The sequence below is a fragment of the Dryas octopetala genome, chromosome 7 (genome assembly GCF_963921425.1).
Source record: "Dryas octopetala chromosome 7, drDryOcto1.1, whole genome shotgun sequence".
Lineage (NCBI taxonomy): Eukaryota > Viridiplantae > Streptophyta > Magnoliopsida > Rosales > Rosaceae > Dryas > Dryas octopetala.
Genome location: NC_141372.1, coordinates 19955181 through 19973049, shown reverse-complemented (window position 1 = coordinate 19973049; position 17869 = coordinate 19955181). Strand labels below are relative to the sequence as shown.

The 17869-nt window shown below is 35.6% G+C and overlaps 3 protein-coding genes across 4 annotated transcripts; 1 reads left to right on the top strand and 2 right to left on the bottom strand.

Annotated features, from left to right (window-relative positions):
- Nucleotides 1-209: 209 nt before the first annotated feature.
- Nucleotides 210-1519, bottom strand: LOC147280372 (universal stress protein PHOS34-like). The gene is made up of 4 exons (XM_086251231.1): nt 1159-1519; nt 929-1038; nt 685-803; nt 210-546 (listed from the first exon to the last, which is right to left on the bottom strand). The coding sequence occupies exons 1-4, from the start codon at nt 1340-1342 to the stop codon at nt 459-461; spliced, it is 501 nt and encodes a 166-aa protein (XP_086107357.1). The 5' UTR covers nt 1343-1519; the 3' UTR covers nt 210-458.
- Nucleotides 1520-5526: 4007 nt separating this feature from the next.
- On the top strand, nt 5527-8237 carry PIT1 (RING/FYVE/PHD zinc finger superfamily protein). Of its 2 annotated transcripts, none has more exons than XM_086250114.1 (7): nt 5527-5728; nt 5834-5905; nt 6431-6498; nt 6866-7004; nt 7398-7478; nt 7763-7885; nt 8042-8237. In XM_086250114.1, exons 1-7 carry the CDS (start codon nt 5600-5602, stop codon nt 8114-8116), a joined length of 687 nt encoding a protein of 228 aa, XP_086106240.1. In that variant the 5' UTR covers nt 5527-5599; the 3' UTR covers nt 8117-8237. The 2 variants fall into 2 exon arrangements, with proteins under 2 accessions (XP_086106240.1, XP_086106241.1); XM_086250115.1 differs by having other exon boundaries at nt 5528-5728; nt 8045-8237.
- Nucleotides 8238-8442: 205 nt separating this feature from the next.
- On the bottom strand, nt 8443-17274 carry MSH6 (MUTS homolog 6). Its single transcript, XM_086250112.1, has 21 exons — nt 16359-17274; nt 15754-15850; nt 15347-15449; nt 15201-15254; nt 15031-15105; nt 14696-14764; nt 14482-14565; nt 14066-14260; nt 13013-13563; nt 12800-12929; nt 12500-12591; nt 12205-12383; nt 11765-11967; nt 11555-11656; nt 11303-11465; nt 10714-11003; nt 10490-10627; nt 9988-10067; nt 9802-9901; nt 9501-9630; nt 8443-9117 (listed from the first exon to the last, which is right to left on the bottom strand). Exons 1-21 carry the CDS (start codon nt 17161-17163, stop codon nt 8867-8869), a joined length of 3891 nt encoding a protein of 1296 aa, XP_086106238.1. The 5' UTR covers nt 17164-17274; the 3' UTR covers nt 8443-8866.
- Nucleotides 17275-17869: the final 595 nt, after the last annotated feature.

Sequence of the window (17869 nt, the reverse complement as noted above, 5' to 3'; positions counted from 1 at the left end):
GAGAGAGAGAGAGAGAGAGAGAGAGAGAGAGAGAGAGAGAGAGAGAGAGGGGGATGGGGATGCCAGCTGGTGTCATTGGGGATGCAGGTAAGTTCTTCTCTCAAGAGTTATGCGATACAAATAAATGTTAGTCGGGGGCAATTAAGTTAAAAAAAAAAAAAAAAAAAAAAAAAAAAAAAAAAAAAAAAAAACCCTTTTAATCAGGGACATTTGTGCGAATAAAGCAATTAATTATTATTTAGCATTTACATAAACTTCATTCCCAGTAAAATAGCACATACATACACCCACAGCAGACATTGCAGAATCGTAATTTATAGACACCAATGACACCATGACCAGGAAGGCAGGAATACAACAGAACTACAGAAGGGTCGATGCTCCTCCTAATTAAATTCCTAATTATAAGGCCAGAAGCCCAGAACAGAAGATAACAGAAGAGATCGAAGAGAAGAAACTCATTTGCATGAGTCAGGATGCTTCACAATCACCACTGGACAGTCTACATGTTTTGCGCAATAGTCACTCACGCTTCCAAGAAGAGTCCTGCATTGCATATATCCAAACATATATGAAACACGTACACAAGGGATCGATTTAACTTCAGAGTACGTTCAGACATATATATAATTAATTAGTTTCATCCATCATAATCATAATTAATATGATTAATGGCACCTCTACCTCTTAAAGAAACCATAACCATGGCTTCCCATGACCAAGGTGTCAGCTCTAAGTTTCTCAACCGTATTACATATCACATCCTTTGGATCTCCACTCCCAACCATTCTCTCAATATGTACCTACACAAACATGAAACACCCCATCACTAAGTAATTAACCATATGCATTATATACAATGGTTAATTTGGTTACTTTTATTTTTCCTCAAAAAAAAAAAAAAAGTAGCAGCTAGGCAGAGGCATACATTGGTATGTAGGTTTTTGTAGACAGCTTCGGCTTTTTGCATCACTGAATCGACCATGTCACTGCTGTATTTCTCCATGGCTCCAACTACATCACTGGAAAACATATAGCCTGTGACATCAAGCAAGCAATTAAGCACCCCCATCTTCAAATTATTTAACATCGACTGGAACATTAATGAAAAAACTAAAAATTAAGTTTGTTGCCAATTAAATTAAATTAATTAATTACCTGCAGCATCAAAAGAGGAATGGAGCGGAGGTGGTGGTTTTACATAGATAAGAACAAGAGTGTTGTTGGTGTGTTGAGAAAAGAGGTTACTGAAACACCAGGACAGTGCATACATGCTCTCTTTGCTCTCATCCACTGCCACCACTATTTTGTTCTCTCTCTTCTTCATGTGTTCACCTTCCATTGCTGTAACTTATAATAACCCTAGAACCTAATTAATCAATCAAACTACGTACTCTGCTTTTGCCTGGAACTTTGATATATATGGGCCTCAAGATATTGATAACACGAATCCAAAGGAATCCCAATTATTTATAGGGGAGATCGATGTGCTTGTGCCGTGGTTTTTAATTTTGATTAGTTTCCAGTTTTTGGTTGTGTGGGATTATATTAGATAAATTGTTAGTGTTTGTAAATGACAACTAACATGAAAACAACAAACATTAAATAACTGGGTCCAAACTGAAAACAACTAACATGAAAAGTGAAAACAACTGGTCCCTCAGGTTTGGCAAATTGCAAAATATATCAACAGCGGCTGGATTAGATAGAATAACAATTCTTGCTAATCACCCAGATTACCCTTTTCATTAAAGACACTAAATGGCACTTATATATATCATTAATTAGGTTGGAAGTAGGAAATGACATATACATGCAGTCATCCTTAATTAATATATATTTCTTCTAGTATAAGTTATGCCTTATGGTCAATATCTTGCTGAGCAAAGCGTAGCCCCAAACTGACTAAATATTAGACTGGCATGGCTAAGTTTGAACTTGAAGCCCACCAAACGTGTTACAATCATACATAGTTAAGCTCATCCAATAATTCACTAGTGGCCAGACAGAATATGTGATAGTTAGTATACAAGGTAATAGTATCTAGAAGATATTTATAAGTGCCATATATTTTGGCCTACTATCCATCTAGCTAGTTGAATGTGATAATTCAATTAGAGCATTCAACCTAAAATTAATTGGCAATGGGTGGAGAGGCCCAAGACTTATAAGCACGCCCCCGCACGTGTGGCGATATTTTTGAGCCTTACACGTGAACAAATTGTATTGGGTGACGTGGGAGCACGTGTGGCCGTTGGGCCTTACACGCGAATAACCAAGCTCTGATACCATGATAGAATTAAAGCATCCAACCCAAAACCAATTGGCAATGGGTGGAGAGGCCCAAGACTTATAAGCATATATGTTAAACTTTAGTTTTCCGATGTGGGATATTACTCCACATTACTCTTAAAAGAATGTTCTTATTGGCAATAGTAATATTCGTATACCTACAAGGTAAATATACATATATAAAATAGGGAATGATGTACCAACCTTGTTGATATTATTTAGATTCCATCAATATAATACTAGTAATTAATTAATTAATTAACAAGATTCCAGAGGCAGGGCCCAGAATTGGTGACTTCCAAAGTGTCAGTTTTGACACCTGGAAGGCAAATGCATTGCTTCATGTAATGTCCTTTCAACAGTCCAAATCGGTTGCTATTACTAATTGTGCAACTTGAAAATTGACATCAATTAAGCATCTTATCTAAGCTACCTCCTCATCCATTAACGAATGGTCTCAGAGCAACGATGTAACTATCTTCTCTAGAAGACAAACGGAAAATTATGGTATATACGTTGCTATAACGCCACATAATATAGTGATGTGATGTTATTAATTAATTTAAATTATAATATGTATATAATTTTAAAAATATTTTTAAAATTTAAAATTTTTAAAATTAATAATTATACATATATTATAATTTAAATAAATTAATAACATTACATCATTATATTACGTAATATTACAACCTCACGTAATATTTTATCTACTGAAACGACTTGGTCTAATCAGCAAAATACCATTGAAGCCATAACTGTATCTTGGATTTGTGTCTCGGGCTCTCCTAGAGTCCCGGGGGGGGGGGGGGGGGGGGGATTCGGCCTATAAAATATTCATTTTCATGGCCTAATAAAACAAATATGGCCCAGCCATTTGGGTTTGGCCCAATATAAATGACGCAGGGACTTATGAAAATTCCAACTTTTGAAAAAAAAAAAAAGAAAAAAGACACTTCTGATTTATTACATAATACTGATCAAATTTTTTGCATTTAAAAAGATTAGATACAATTTCCTCCTCTTAAATCCAAGTATTAAGTATACCTTTTAAAGAAATATTTCCATATAAGTTTGAACAAAGAAATATTTCCATACAAGTTTGAACATTTATGTATGGTTAGTGGTTACCATTTTATTCAAACAATCCATTAATTTTCTTAGTTTTTCTTTTGAAACCTGAAATTGACAGTAAACACAAGACGTGGAAGCCATTAGCCTCATTAATGATTAATGCAAGGCCAAAGCCCAAGTTGTCCACTAAAAATCAGAGAAAAAAAGAAAAAGGAAGAAGAGAAAAAGAGGATGAACTAGTCCAGGTAGAGGGTCCACACAAGCGCAAGTTAGTGCCGACCACTTGGCTTAAACGTTCAAAAAGTTCTAATCCATTTCAATACCATATCCTTATGTTCCTTTATTAGATCATTGCTGCTTCAGAAAAATCCCCTGCTTTCTTAGTGTTAAATAAATCCAAATATCTAAAGGGGAAACGATAAGATCGATAGGGGATAGGAACAAATGTCAGCATCCTGATGTCTCACAAAATTGAGTCATTGTTTCTGTATAAATATCAAAATAAAATAAACACATACATCTTATAATTCATAATAATTCAATAAGAGAAATGTTATCTATTTTCTCTAATTTATTTTTTTTATTTTTTGATATAAATTTATAATTAAAATTATTTATTTTTTAGATCATCCTATAAAGAGATATCTTTGTAACAAATCAAACAAATTAAAAATAATTTAGTTATGTAATTGTAATTAAATAAATAAATAATTTTAATAATAATTTGATTTACCGTTTTTTTATTTAATAATAATTACATAACTAAATAATTTTTAATTAAATATATTATATAATGAAAAATATAAAAAGAAATAGTCAACGCGAAAAAAGTAAATTAGAGAATATAAATAGCATTTTTTATTTAGTAATTAATTAGTTGAAATATTAAGGATGAGAGAGAGAGAGCATTCAGAGCCGACCTCATAGGATTAGAAGAAGGCCCACCGAATCACATTCAAACGTTCTTATGCGCCTTGAGAATTGAGAATTGAGAATTGAGACGAGTCAGTCACGAGCGCGTTCCTTGATTTGTCTAATCATAGAGCCTGGGCCCATTCAATTGATTTCAACATTTCAACCGTTGATCAAGGATCGGAGGCTCTACATTCAAACCTGGGAACCGAATTTTGAATTGGACAGGGAGGCACAAGAAAGAAAAAAGAGTCATAATTCCAATAATGTTACTAATTTTCAATACAATAATAATTTTCAAACTGTTTCCAAAAAAATTATGTGAGGGACGGCATTGCCCCTCTGTCTTCACACTCTTCACTTAATTATGTAATCAGAAATGCATGTTTAGGTATGTCCGTATGTGTTACAGATCAGCTTCGCTCTTTATTTTTTCTTTTTCCTCCGTTTTTTGGCTTTGACTTCATCTTCTTAATAAATTTCTTCCTTAATAAAATAATTTTGTAAGCGAAGACTAATTACCAAAAAATTTCTCTATGATTATGAGACTTCTTGACCAATTTAATCACGTTCGATATTGTCGTCGTGCTTGGAAATATACCCCTCACAAGAAAAATGACACAAATTCAAATGAAAATGATGTTTTAGTGGCCATAAATGGAAATGATGTTTTAAAATGAGAAATAATGTTTAAGAAACCATTATAATATCAAAAGAATCTTAAACTTTCAAAAATAATTAGATGAAAAATCATGATAACATAATCTACTTGCAAAAAATACTTTTATTTTTGAAAATACGTGCATTTTTACATACATTTGACAAATTAACGAGAACTCAAATATTGTAAATTAAGTGTGTATAATATACACATTTTACTCACTATGAGCCTAAATGCATTTCAATGCCAGCTAAGTGATCACTCTTACTTCTCTTTGTTTTTATTTTTTCACGTTCAAGATTATAAATTGAACATGGAAGTGTGTGTGTGTGTGTTTGACCTTGCAATGCAAGTCTTGTGTCCATATTTATGGCGTAAAAGACTTGAATTTTAGTTTTTCTGAAACCGCGTAAGGGCAGCACAACTATAATTACGAACCCAAGTTGAAAATAATATTCATTTTCCATTTAAATAAATACAAGGGCATTTTTGGAATGTCAGGCCATCATTCTTTTATTTAAAGTCCAGTCTCGAAGGCAGAGAGAGAAAGAAGTAAGATACAAACACAGACAGGCACCGAATTTGAAATAAAGAGAAGTTTTTGAAAACAGAGAAACCAAGAAACAGAGAAACCAAGACACAGACAGAGAAGGTTTGAACATGGGAGATGTTATGTTGTATGTGGAGGATTTGAAATCATGCTCTTCTGCAATTTCACTGTGTAGGATTTGCCATGAAGAAGAGTTTGGAAGCTTGGAAGCTCCTTGTGCATGCTCTGGAACTGTTAAGGTACAGAGCCAAACAGAGTTTTTACACCTTTACTCCTCTTGTCTTCTTCTTTTTGTGGGTGTGGGTGTTTCTGATTCAATTTTGCTTCGTCTTTTCATTCCTCAGTTTGCTCACAGAGATTGCATACAAAGATGGTGCAACGAGAAAGGGAATACAACCTGCGAAATATGTCTCCAGGTAATAATAATACATGAGATTTTTGGGTTCTTTCTTTTAAATTTTTTTTATTTTGTTCCGGATTTTTTTTTTATTAAACGGGTTTTTGGCTTCGTATTTACGTATTTTTTTCTTTGACACTTCGATATCGAATTCGGTCCAATGTCATTTTTGATTTTCAGTTGATCAAACCATGTTTACATCGTTTTCTGTTTTGTCTGGATTCTTGGTGTCCTAAATTTGTCTTTTCCCATAACTTTTGTTTGTGTTTTAAGTCTGTATTCTTTTTATAATATTGGTTCCGTTTTTCTTGTGATGAAAGTATATAATTTCTAATGGGTTTCCATAGCTGAGTTCTAATCATTACGTCTTTATCTAATTAAAGGAAGAAAAAAAACATGGGTAATTTCCAAATAGTTCGGGTAAATATGTTGACGTCATTATTTAATTTTTTTTTTTTTTTTTCACTTTCTTGTAGTATTATTCCAATATTTAAATTTGAAAAAGGAAAGGTGTTAATGAGGATCAACCATAAATTTTTTGCAGAGCTATGAACCAGGATACACAGCACCTCCAAAGAAGTCACAGCTAGATGAAACAGCAGTGACCATTAGGTACATTCATTAATTTCCCACGGTATATATACATAATTATTGCATATATAATAGCCATTATTCGGTATCCTTGCTTTAGAATTTGGTCCCTTTAATTGCAAGCAGACTGCAACACTTTTGTGTTAATATAATGCACGTACTTAAGACTAGTTATTAGTTAAAAACTTGAAAGACACGTTTATTTCAATATTCTTAGAAAGTTAATTAAAGAATAAACCTGATAACATGGGACTAATCACTAGTGAGTTGGCGTTCTTTGTGCTGGTTAAAGAACATTTGCATTTTGGCATTTTGTGTGTTCCAATGGTGTGTCAACTTGTGAAGTATCTTCTAATTCTAATTATATTTATGTAATGGTGACGTACAGAGATAGCTTACAAGTTCCTAGACGAGAGCAAGAGCCACGAAGCCCAAGATTAGAGAGAGTAATGGTATCAAGTTCCTATTCTCAATGCTCCTCTGCCGCTGATAGAAGTGCCTCTTGTTGTCGATCACTGGCTCTCCTTGTAAGTTTCTTTGTCCAAATCTTCTTTCTTTAAGCACCATTAAGTTGTTTTATTGTATTTTTAAATTCAATGGGGTACCACTAAGTTAAGCAGACAACCACTAATTGTAATTAGTGCAATTTAAAAAATGGGTATGCTGCTACTAAGGACTTTGGAAAATATATATGGAAGGAGGAAGGAGTACCATGATGGCGTACTTGGTTGACCAGTTGCTCCCCATGTGGCAACCACGTAGGTTATCTTAGAGGAAGATTGACCTTCACTATAAAAATGATTGACAATTAAGGATTGGCTTTAATAATAATGGTGTTTGTGCAATTAATTCAATGGGTTTAAAAAGTTAAAAAGCATATGTATATACTCATAATTTTGAAATCGTGTATTGCAATGCAGTTGACAGTGGTTTTGCTTGTGAGGCACCTCATTGTGGTTCTAACCGGTAGCAACGAAGATTACCCCTTCACGCTTGTTACTGTGAGTAGCCGATCGATTCTTTAGTACAATGCAAAGCTTGGCTCAACAGCTACTCTATATATAATAAGAACTATGGAAAAAACTTATCTATCACGGTTATATACACTCTTTGTGTTTATCTCTCTCATTATATGATTTAGCACGTGATGAAAAAGATAGACACAATATTGTATATACCCGCTACATAGAAGTCTTTCTCTAAGACTAATAAGTGGTTGACATTTGAACCACAGAGTGAGAATGTTGTTCTTCATCTAATGCAACTCTTCATTTTGCTTTTGCAGGTACTTATTCTAAAAGCCAGCGGAATTATCCTCCCAATGTACCTATTAATTCGAACCATCACAGCAATTCAAAACAGCATCCGCCAGCAATATCAATATCAATATCACTATCATCATCATCAGGTAATTATTTTACTTTGTTTCCATAACTGCATTGTCAATTTGTCTGTTGGTTATTCTATTGGGTTGCTTTGCTAGTAAGCAAGATGAATTGACAATTCTGTAGTAACTAACTAACTAACTACCTACTTTTTCTTTTTCGTTTTTGTTGGGGTATAGCAGGACTCCGATGATGAGACCTCAAACCACGGAGAAGACGAAGAAGAAGATGATCAGCAACATGACATAGTTTGATCATAAGCACACTTGTTAAAGGTTCTGCTATTATTTTCCATTTTGTAAGAGAGCATGATATCAATGCTCTCCTCTCCTGTCTTGTCTTGATGTATAAATGAAAAGCAAAATCAATTCTTTTTTTCTTTCTATTAAGATTCAGACTAAGCTACACATCTGCCAAGCCATCTCTCCTTTGCCCAATAAAAAACTCCAATGATGCAGTATGGAATATAGAGGCACTCCTATGCCCACCCCTCCACCCACTCACCCACCAACACCAAGAAAAAGTAGACAGACATATAGAGGCATATAGCAACTGATCAACTGCATTCTGGTCAGTAGGAAGAATAACCAAATCTACCAATATGTGAAAACAGTTAGTTGGATGCAGACAAATTTATACAATATATGAAATCACCAGCAGCCTTCAGCCTGTTGGTTGAAAATTGGAACCAAACATTGACATTGCAACTATCATTTACAATGGAAGAACCACTCCTGACTCCCCTCATTGAAACAAACAATTTGCCCCAGTATATAATATATATATATATATATTTATTTTTTTCTAGTAAACCTAAAGTGACTATCAAAAGTCATCTCGATGGGCCCAAAAAGATGCTACTCTCTCTTAGTTACACTCTGTAGAACATGGCTAAAATGCACTCAAGGACCACAACATCAGTTGGTAAGACAACGGGCAAATGGCTTGTGAGACATTCCCAAATTTAATTACCAAGGCTCGCAAGGTACAAAAAGCACATTGTCTCAACTTTGTTGCTCGAGTGTTGTTGCTCCACGCCAAACTTCAGTCAGGGAGTCAATGTCAATGCTCTTGGTAGACTCATGATTAGTCAATTTTTCCACAGTATTGAACAACTTTTGGATGCAAACTACCATTTTATCAACTGGTCTTTGAAGGGAAAAGTTGTCTTCGGATGCATTCCTGTGTTTACCATATGTAGCCTCGAATTCACTGGACTTAGCAGCAGCTTTTTGAAGTATGGAAATAGGGAGCCCTGAAGTAAATAATAGTGAGAACTAGAATTCTTCCGAAATAAATAATTAATGAATTGGCTAATGATTGAAAATGAGTAATGCACAAGTTCATCAGTTGATTTATTATTTGCAAGATTGTCTAATACTCACATAAAATTTTCCCAGCCATGCACACTATATTCTCTACTACATTCATAATAAATTATTCATAAATTACAGTGGCGTATGGCAAGGTGCTTCAGATATAGATCATATGCTGAAGAAAACTGCAGCTGAGAGCAAGGTGCCTCAGATCTATATTATTTATGCCACTCTAGATCAGTTGCACAACCAAATGATTGAATCTTGACTACTGTGTGTTAAAGATTCTAATAAGGAAGCAATAAAAAGCAAAGATCCTTACCAGCTAATCGTGCAATGTTGACACCATAGCTTTTAGGGCATGCACCGGGAGTCAACCTGTAAAGAAATGTAACTTCTTCCACACCTCCATCTCCATTTCCAACTTGGCATGCCATATGGCAGAGTGAAACCTACAAAAAATAGATAAATAAAAGGCAATACATTAGACACTAGTGCAGAATAAAAAAGAATCCAAAAAGTAAAACCTAGTAATAATTTATTTAACATTAATGCATACATGATGGTCGTATCACAAATCATGTCAAAATAATAAATCAACCACAGAAGAAAAAAAAGCATACCCTAGAATTTTTATGATAATCTACAGCTAGCCGGTGATAATGGGTAGAAAACATTCCTCGACACCGAACTCTGTGAACAAAATGTTCAAGAACTGACCCCCTGCCAATTGAAGAGAAATCAGTCACAAACACTGATTTCGTTAAAGGAAAAAGCATGCGCAAAAATTAATTATGACTGACGCTTACGCAATGGCTTGTCCATCTGAAGTTGATGTCCCACGTCCAAGTTCATCCAGTGCGACCAATGAATTATGAGTAGCAGATGACTACATAGAATATTGAAATATATGTTTAAAACAATAAACTGCTTTAACCAAAGCACATACAAATATAAATTGAAGTTACTCAAAAGTCTTCAAAAATTTGAGGACCCAGTGAACTCATATACTGATTTCACTCATGAAAGACAACACCTCACGAGACAAAATATCGGAATAACCTAAGAAGACAGATGGGTTTATGAATATCTTCCATAGAAATGCATATCATGATCAAGATTAGAACTAGATGAGGTAAAAATTTCAATCCACAATAACTAAACAATCTATTCATATGAATATGAGAAATATCAATCATAAATCTTCAAAGGATTCATTTTTGCTGATTTCTTTCTTATTCCTGAAAAATCAGAACAAAAATTATAATATCAAAGTACATTGTCCTAAGATGCTCTGAATACTAATCTCACCAGCATTGTTGCAGTTTCTGAAAGCTCCGTCAGAAATGTACTTTGGCCTACCATGATATGATCTTTGGCACCCATCCGAACAAAGATTCGGTCAACAGGAGACAGCTCAAAGCTCTCTGCAGGCACATCTGCTCCTAACTGTCAAAGAAACAAGGATGAAAATGAGTACACACTAGAAGACAATAAATACTACAAAGGAAGACCGTAATAGAAGACTACATTACCTGGGCTAAAATCACAGCCAAGCAAACTTGGCGAAGAAGAGTTGATTTTCCACCCATATTAGGACCAGTGAGAAGGATAAAGCTGGCATGGCCAGAACCTCCAATAGTAATGTCGTTGGGGACAAATGTGCCTTTCCCTAAAGAATCACTTCTAAGAACAGGATGCCCCAAACTTTTTGCAGAGAAGTGTGGTACTTCATTTGTACATGACGAGCTCATGATAACTGGTCGACAAGTCGGTCCTTCAAAATAATCACTTGCAATTGCTAGACTGATTAAAACATCCAGTTCTACAACATGTGGGGGTCAATGTCAGTCCAGAATATGTAACTATCATCCCATTTTAAATCAGCCTACATTAGTATGATATATATGTGAATAAAAGCCAGCATCTTAAGCTGATTAAAGGCAAGCAATAAACCACATGTCTAATTATGGGCAGTTCTCTTACTAATGTTATATAACCTAGATGTATGTACTTATCAAAAGAAAAAGAAAAGTGAATATAAAACCAAGCTCCTATCTTTACACAGACGTCTGATGAAAAAGATTAAAAAAAAAAAATCTAAGCAGAGGGACGACTGCATACCTGCAGTCACAGAGACTAATTGTCTCCATGTAATATGATGCTCACAGAAATGTCCAATTAGCCTCTGCAAAATGCCTTTTAGTGAGGACTCCTTAAAAGTTTCAGCTTGTGAGAGCTCGCTCAATGACTTCTTAATATTTGGTGTCCAGTACCTGAAGAAACCCTGCATGTTTAAGACAGAAAGAAGAAATGGTCATATTAAAGATAACGACCATAACATCTATTTGACCATTACACACTTTTTTTATTTACCTTTTTCGATGAACGTAACTCATAATCCTGAGGAATACTCCCGCACAAACTCTCTGGCACTTCCAATAAGTATGCATCCTTTCCAATTGTAACATAAGTGATCTGTAACAGGCCAACAGAAAACAAAAGTTACTAATTTTGTTCAATTTAAACTTAAAAGTACACTAAGAAAAAAATCAAATACCAAATTGTTCCCATAGACGTTCTTACCGATGTATCTCCAAGTACTTTTTTCTGTTCTTGGAGGTATTTTGTTAAATGAGATTCAATCTCCTTTACTTTTTCACAGGCAGAGTCGTACTCCATATCAACTCCTTCATGCGGTATTATACGACCTGAATTATTGGCTTCTACCCAATCAAAGGCATCCTTGAAATGTTTTAGAACTGAGTTGACACAAGGAAGACCTTTTCCTGCAAAAGAATGAAAGATACAATGCCAAGATTTTTAGAACAATGAAAAAGATATATGCATACCAAAACCAATTTTTATAAGATGCCAAACACAATTATAAGATCTTTTGAAATGATACAAATTTTAGAACAATGAAAAAGATATACGCATACCAAAACCAATTTTTATAAGATGCCAAACACAATTATAAGATCTTTTGAAATGATACAAATATAAACACAAAAAGAAGATAATACCTGGTGTCAGCAAATGATGAAGTTGTCCAGATTCAACATTTTCCAAGATGACACCAAGAGAGCAACATGATTGTGCCATTAATTCACAACCGCGTAAAGCTGAAATGAACTCCTGTAGCTGCTTTTTTGCTGCATCCTCGTATAAAACCACTTTATTAGCATTCCTTCCATTAGCTTTACTGCAATCAGTCACATTCAGTTACTGTAGATTATTCTTTGCAATCATCAGTAGGTTTTCCATAAACAAAGCTTAATATAATTGATGTTAAAATGAACTGGTTATTTCTAGCTTTACCTGCTAGAGAAGACACGTACAAGCAACCGCTCCATGTCTGGAAGCTTGGACAATGCTTTTCGAAATTCGAGTGCATAAGGAAGGTTAATTCCCTAGAAAGAAGTATACAATATACATTAGAACATTTGTATGGCAGGAAAGGCCAAAGTGCTTGTTGTCCAGTTCAAGTCATCTACATACTGTATACAATGAAGACCAAGAATGTGAAACTAAAACCACCAGAAATATCTTGGAAAAGTTTCTTCAGCAACGCAATTGTTTTAAGAGAAAAAGAAAAAATTATGTCAATTTAATATTTACCTGTAGACTTGCAACAGCATCCTGGCGTTCCTTTATTGACTCTACATGATATAGAGGTCTAGCAAGCCATGTCTTAAGCAATCTCTTCCCAAATGCGGTCACACAGTGGTTCAATTGTGCATACATTGACCTTCACAGAGTAATACATTACCTAAGAATGTAATTGGAATGAAAATGAATTAAGGAATTTTTAAGATAATATAAAAAGGTTACCCTGAAGAGTCCCCATTTCTGCTGTTCTCAAAAATCTCAAGGTTCTCCAGGGCCGCTGCGTCAAGAACCATGTATGGTTTTGAGATAATATCATCAAAACCAGAACTTGGAAGTAACTCAAATTTTGCAAATCTAAGTAATGTCTCATCTAGAAAAGCCTGCTTTAAATAGAAAAGAGTGCCTCCAAGAGCTGAAAGTGCACAGATGCCATTCTCGCCTACTCCCACCAGCTCTGACAACACATCTGGCAGACAGCCTAAGCCATCTTCTTCCACATGAGAATCATTAGCATGCAAATTGGATTTATTTGGAGAACCAGAAACCAACTGATCAGCGGCACGCCTGTAGATACTTTTAACTTCACGAACAGTTCTCTCAGCATCCCAGAATTCCACGAGTGGAACTAACTCATTCACTAGCGGATTTCTTGTATACCTTAGTAGTACTTTCTCTGTTTCAGGACTAAGAAGGTTTGCGGGTTTTATAATTTCCACGGGCCTCAACTCAGACAAAAGACATGACAAGGCACTGCACTCTAAATCATCTCCAAACTGGTAAAAGGAAAACAAAACTAGTCAAAAATACATCCATACATAACATGTGACTCACTAAAGCAGCCAAAGGACCTTATGACACATGGACACCAGCATACAAAATCTTTTTTTTTTTCCGATGGAACAGTAACTAGGAGTAACAATATGTCTCAATCCACACTGACCATCATATATGTCCTCAAGCAGCTATAATATGAAAATGAACATGAAAAGAGCCACCAATTCCAGCACTCACGAATTTCCAAACATAGAAACATGCACAAAAGACCACATATCATTCTATTAAACCTTTTACAATCATAATGTTAATCTTTGCAGTTGCAAAGGACCCCTCCTGCCCTCCCCTCCCCACTGCTTTGATGAGTGATGAATCCCACCCAGTACATGGAACAACTGTAATATTTATGTGTGCATAAATGTCTCTATAATTATGAGAATATACAGGAAAACTATGGGAAAAGGATTATAGGATGAAAACGATGTTCTACCAGACTCACACCTGTCCAAGAACTACCCTGCTGGTAGCAGCATCAACTACACAAACCCCAAAAACCCGCTCTGAATTTTGGCTTGCCGAATTCTGAGAGTTTTCGGTCACTGCCATTAGATAAGAAGCATCCGGGTTTGCTGACAGCATCTCTCCCTCAGTTAGTGTTCCTTTTGTAACCACTGCACATATTTCACGTTTCACAACCTATAGATGAAGGAAAAGGTCAGAAGTTCATACCATTTTTTCATTAATAGATTCAAGATGAATGTCAAATTATAAAGTGCACTGCTAAGATTCAAAAAATAGGATATTAAATAAATAAGATGACAAACACTAAAGGATATATCTATTGAAAGGTAGTTGGCCCTGAGAGGAGAAGAAAAAAAATGAATTTCACTGGAAATTTCTATGTAAAATGAGCATACCTTATCTTTAGAGCCATCCTCTTTGCGACGGAGCTCCATCTGTTCAGGTGTTTCTGTCTGCTCTACAACAAGAACTCGATAACCCTGCTCTGTCAAAGCAGATCAAATAAAATCTCCCCTCCAAAGTACAAAATAGGCTTCTAATAGATGTTTAACTTGAATGAAACAGAATCAGAAGAAAATCTCAAGATAACATGACAAGAATAAAGCGAACCTTCCTAGCCAGCTTCTCCACATTCATTGAGAAGTTCTTCTCTGGAAATCCACAATGGGGTTGCTCTCCCTAATATTAGCCAAAGTCAAATTACAAAATTAAGAAAATACTACTAGGAAACACAGTGGGTGTATCCAAAGTCGTGGTGATAATAAAAATCTCAGAAACTTCGGAAGAGCAAAGCTTGTAGTTTTTATTTCCGCCTTTCTTTTGACCTTTAAATGGAATCATTCTCAATAATTGAACCGTCAAGGTTAAAATGTTAAAAAAAAGATAATGTTATGTGCCCGCACACACAACAGCCAGCACCACGATAAAAAGTCAAGATCGATTACCTTCATATATTGCAGATCAAGTTCTTTTGCTCCTATATGTGCATCCATTTCAAAAAGTTCATAAAATTTGCCCATCTGCTCAAACAAAAATGAGATATTCATCACTTGACTGCATAAAGACACTGAAAATTTTAATACCAGTACTTGGCTACTGTAGAGGATGAGCATACCTTAAAAAAGAGAACTTTGTCCATGTGCTTTGACTTAAACTCCCACCATTGTCTCTGCATATTAACATGTCACTAGATTAATAGTGTTCATAATGGAAAAATTCCTCAAAATCCTTTAGGCCACTTATATATCTAAAAGCAATTACCTGGCCACCTGATAAATTCTTTAAGAAATCAGGGGGTAAGTACAGAGTTCTTGGATCATAGTTTGCATCTCCAGGACGTCTTTTTTTGGCATCCCTACGTTGTCTGTTTCCAGACCAAAGCAGTTGATTTCATATATGTGCATACTAATGTAAAAACAAAAAAAAATTCTCCCTTTATCATAGTCATAGAAAAACCACAAATACAGTGACTAGTGTTTCCAGTATAGAATTCCATGTACAATAAGTTTAAAAGGTAAATTAATCGTAACACATTAACTAGAAATGGCAATTAATAGATTACCACTGGACATAGCAGTCCCCAGTATCCCTTTCACAACTGCCAAGAAAAACAGGCATACAATGGAAGAGTGCTTGAAACACCATAATGAAAAAGTATACAAACTTACTCCCCAAGGAAGCGAAACTTCTCAGCTTCACGCAAGCTAAACCTTGCTGAGGCATCACCGGATAAAACGGTATTCATACCGTTAGCCACCTTCCTGCCTGCAGTCAAGAAAGCGCAGATTAATTACTACATAAAACAGAAATACAAATAATGCTCCTGCCATTCCGGCATGCATAATCACATCATTGATTGGAAGTAGACATAACCTTATTAAGGTAGATTAACTTGGTTATCCAGAGGCTGGCAATAAATAAGGTTCAATGTAGAAGGACAACAAAGTTTTAATGAAATACAATCACAAATCCATATTTTGCTCCACAACCTATTTTAAATTTGTACAAATCCTAGCATTTAATTCTGATTAGATCATGTAGCATACAATAGCTGCAGTTTGGCTTACATTTTCCAAAATATGGTAAATCCAATTTCAAAATAACGTAATACTATAGAAATGGCAATTTCAGAAAATCCATAGTCATAGAACACACATAAATGGAAAGCAATTAAATAAATAAAGAGCCATAGGAAAGCCACTTCAAAATGTATTAATTTTGGAAAACAAAATCAACGTTAAGCCTACCATTGACTTGAAATCCCAGTACTTACTCTCAGCATTAGAGGGAGACTCCATGAATTTAACCTCGAGACCATCCGTACCTACATCTCCACCACTCTTGGTCTTCTTAGCAGACCCCGAATTCGCTCCACCGCTCAACTTTCGTTTACCAGAGCCTCGCCCTCCTTTGTTCTTGGGCTCTCCATCATCTTCGTCATCCTCCAAGTCCATAAGCTCCTCTTCCTCCTCAACAACCTCAACTGCGTTTTTGTCCCCACTCTGCTCCCAATCCTCATCGCTCGAATCATCATCAACGACGTCGTCGTTTCCCTCTTCCTTGTCCTTGTCCTTGGGAGTCGACAAAGGACCTCGCCGCAAGCGTTTTAATGTCTTGACGGTTTCTGGGACCCACTCGATCTTCTCCTTTTCCAAATCCAACAATTCTTCTTCAGCATCGTCGTACTGAACTAAATGCTTACCACTATCCTTATTGAACAGCTTCACATAACCTTCGTACCAGCTCTTATCCAACGGCCAGAATACCTTGATTCTCTTCCCCACAACCTCTCTGCCGCCGGATATCTTGGGCTGGGACTGGAGAGACAAAGGGGTGATGGGGCTGGGGCTGGGACTGAGGCTAGGATTAGGGTTTTGTTTGGAAGAAATGGGGGATGGAGAAGAAGTGGGTTTGGACAACAAGGCAGTGGGACCACCGGGGCTAGGATTAGGGTTTTGTTTGGAAGAAACGGAGGATGGAGAAGAAGTGGCTTTGGTGAAGAAGGCAGTGATTTGGCGCTGTTGGTTGACCAGCGGGGATTCGCCGTTGCTTCGGCGACGTGACGACGACGACGACATTGCTCTGTCAATGTGTTACTGCAGAGAGGGACTGACTGTTGTAGTGTTGTGGCGTGTGGGTATCAAAACTATGAAGGAGGGTTTCGAATATAGAGGAGCGTTTCATGTGGCGGGAAATTACCCAAAATGCCCGGGAAATCACACTGTCGGAGCTGTTTGGCGCGACTCTCTAACCCTCTTCATCGTTAAGTTGCCCTCGCTTCTAGGCATGTGGCAGATGTCAATTGGTAGTTTTATTTTATTTTTTTTTCTTAAATTTTGTTCTCGTTGTTTTATAATTTTTCACCACTCTTTTTATGTTTAAGGTAGAGAAGTATCTTTTTTATTTTTAAAATTTTTTAAATAGTTTTATTTTACAAATATACCTTTATTTATTAGGTTCATTGACTTTAGGTACCAAATTATAATGTTTTTTCATTTCAACTACTAAAAAATTTATGTCATTTCACTTTAGGTACTAAATTTCAGTTTAGGTACCAACTTTAAAAAACATGGTTATATCGAACTGTGACTATCTAACAGTCATAACTTTTTTATTGATTTGTTGTTTTTTCAATATTTGCAAGGCTTAAACTTTAATATTTAGTCTTTGGATTATAAGATTTCATCCCCCAAACCTAAATCAAAAGTATGAAACCCTTAAAAATTTAAATTTTTTATAAATTTTAAATAGTCACAACTGTGACTGTTCGACAATTACAACTGT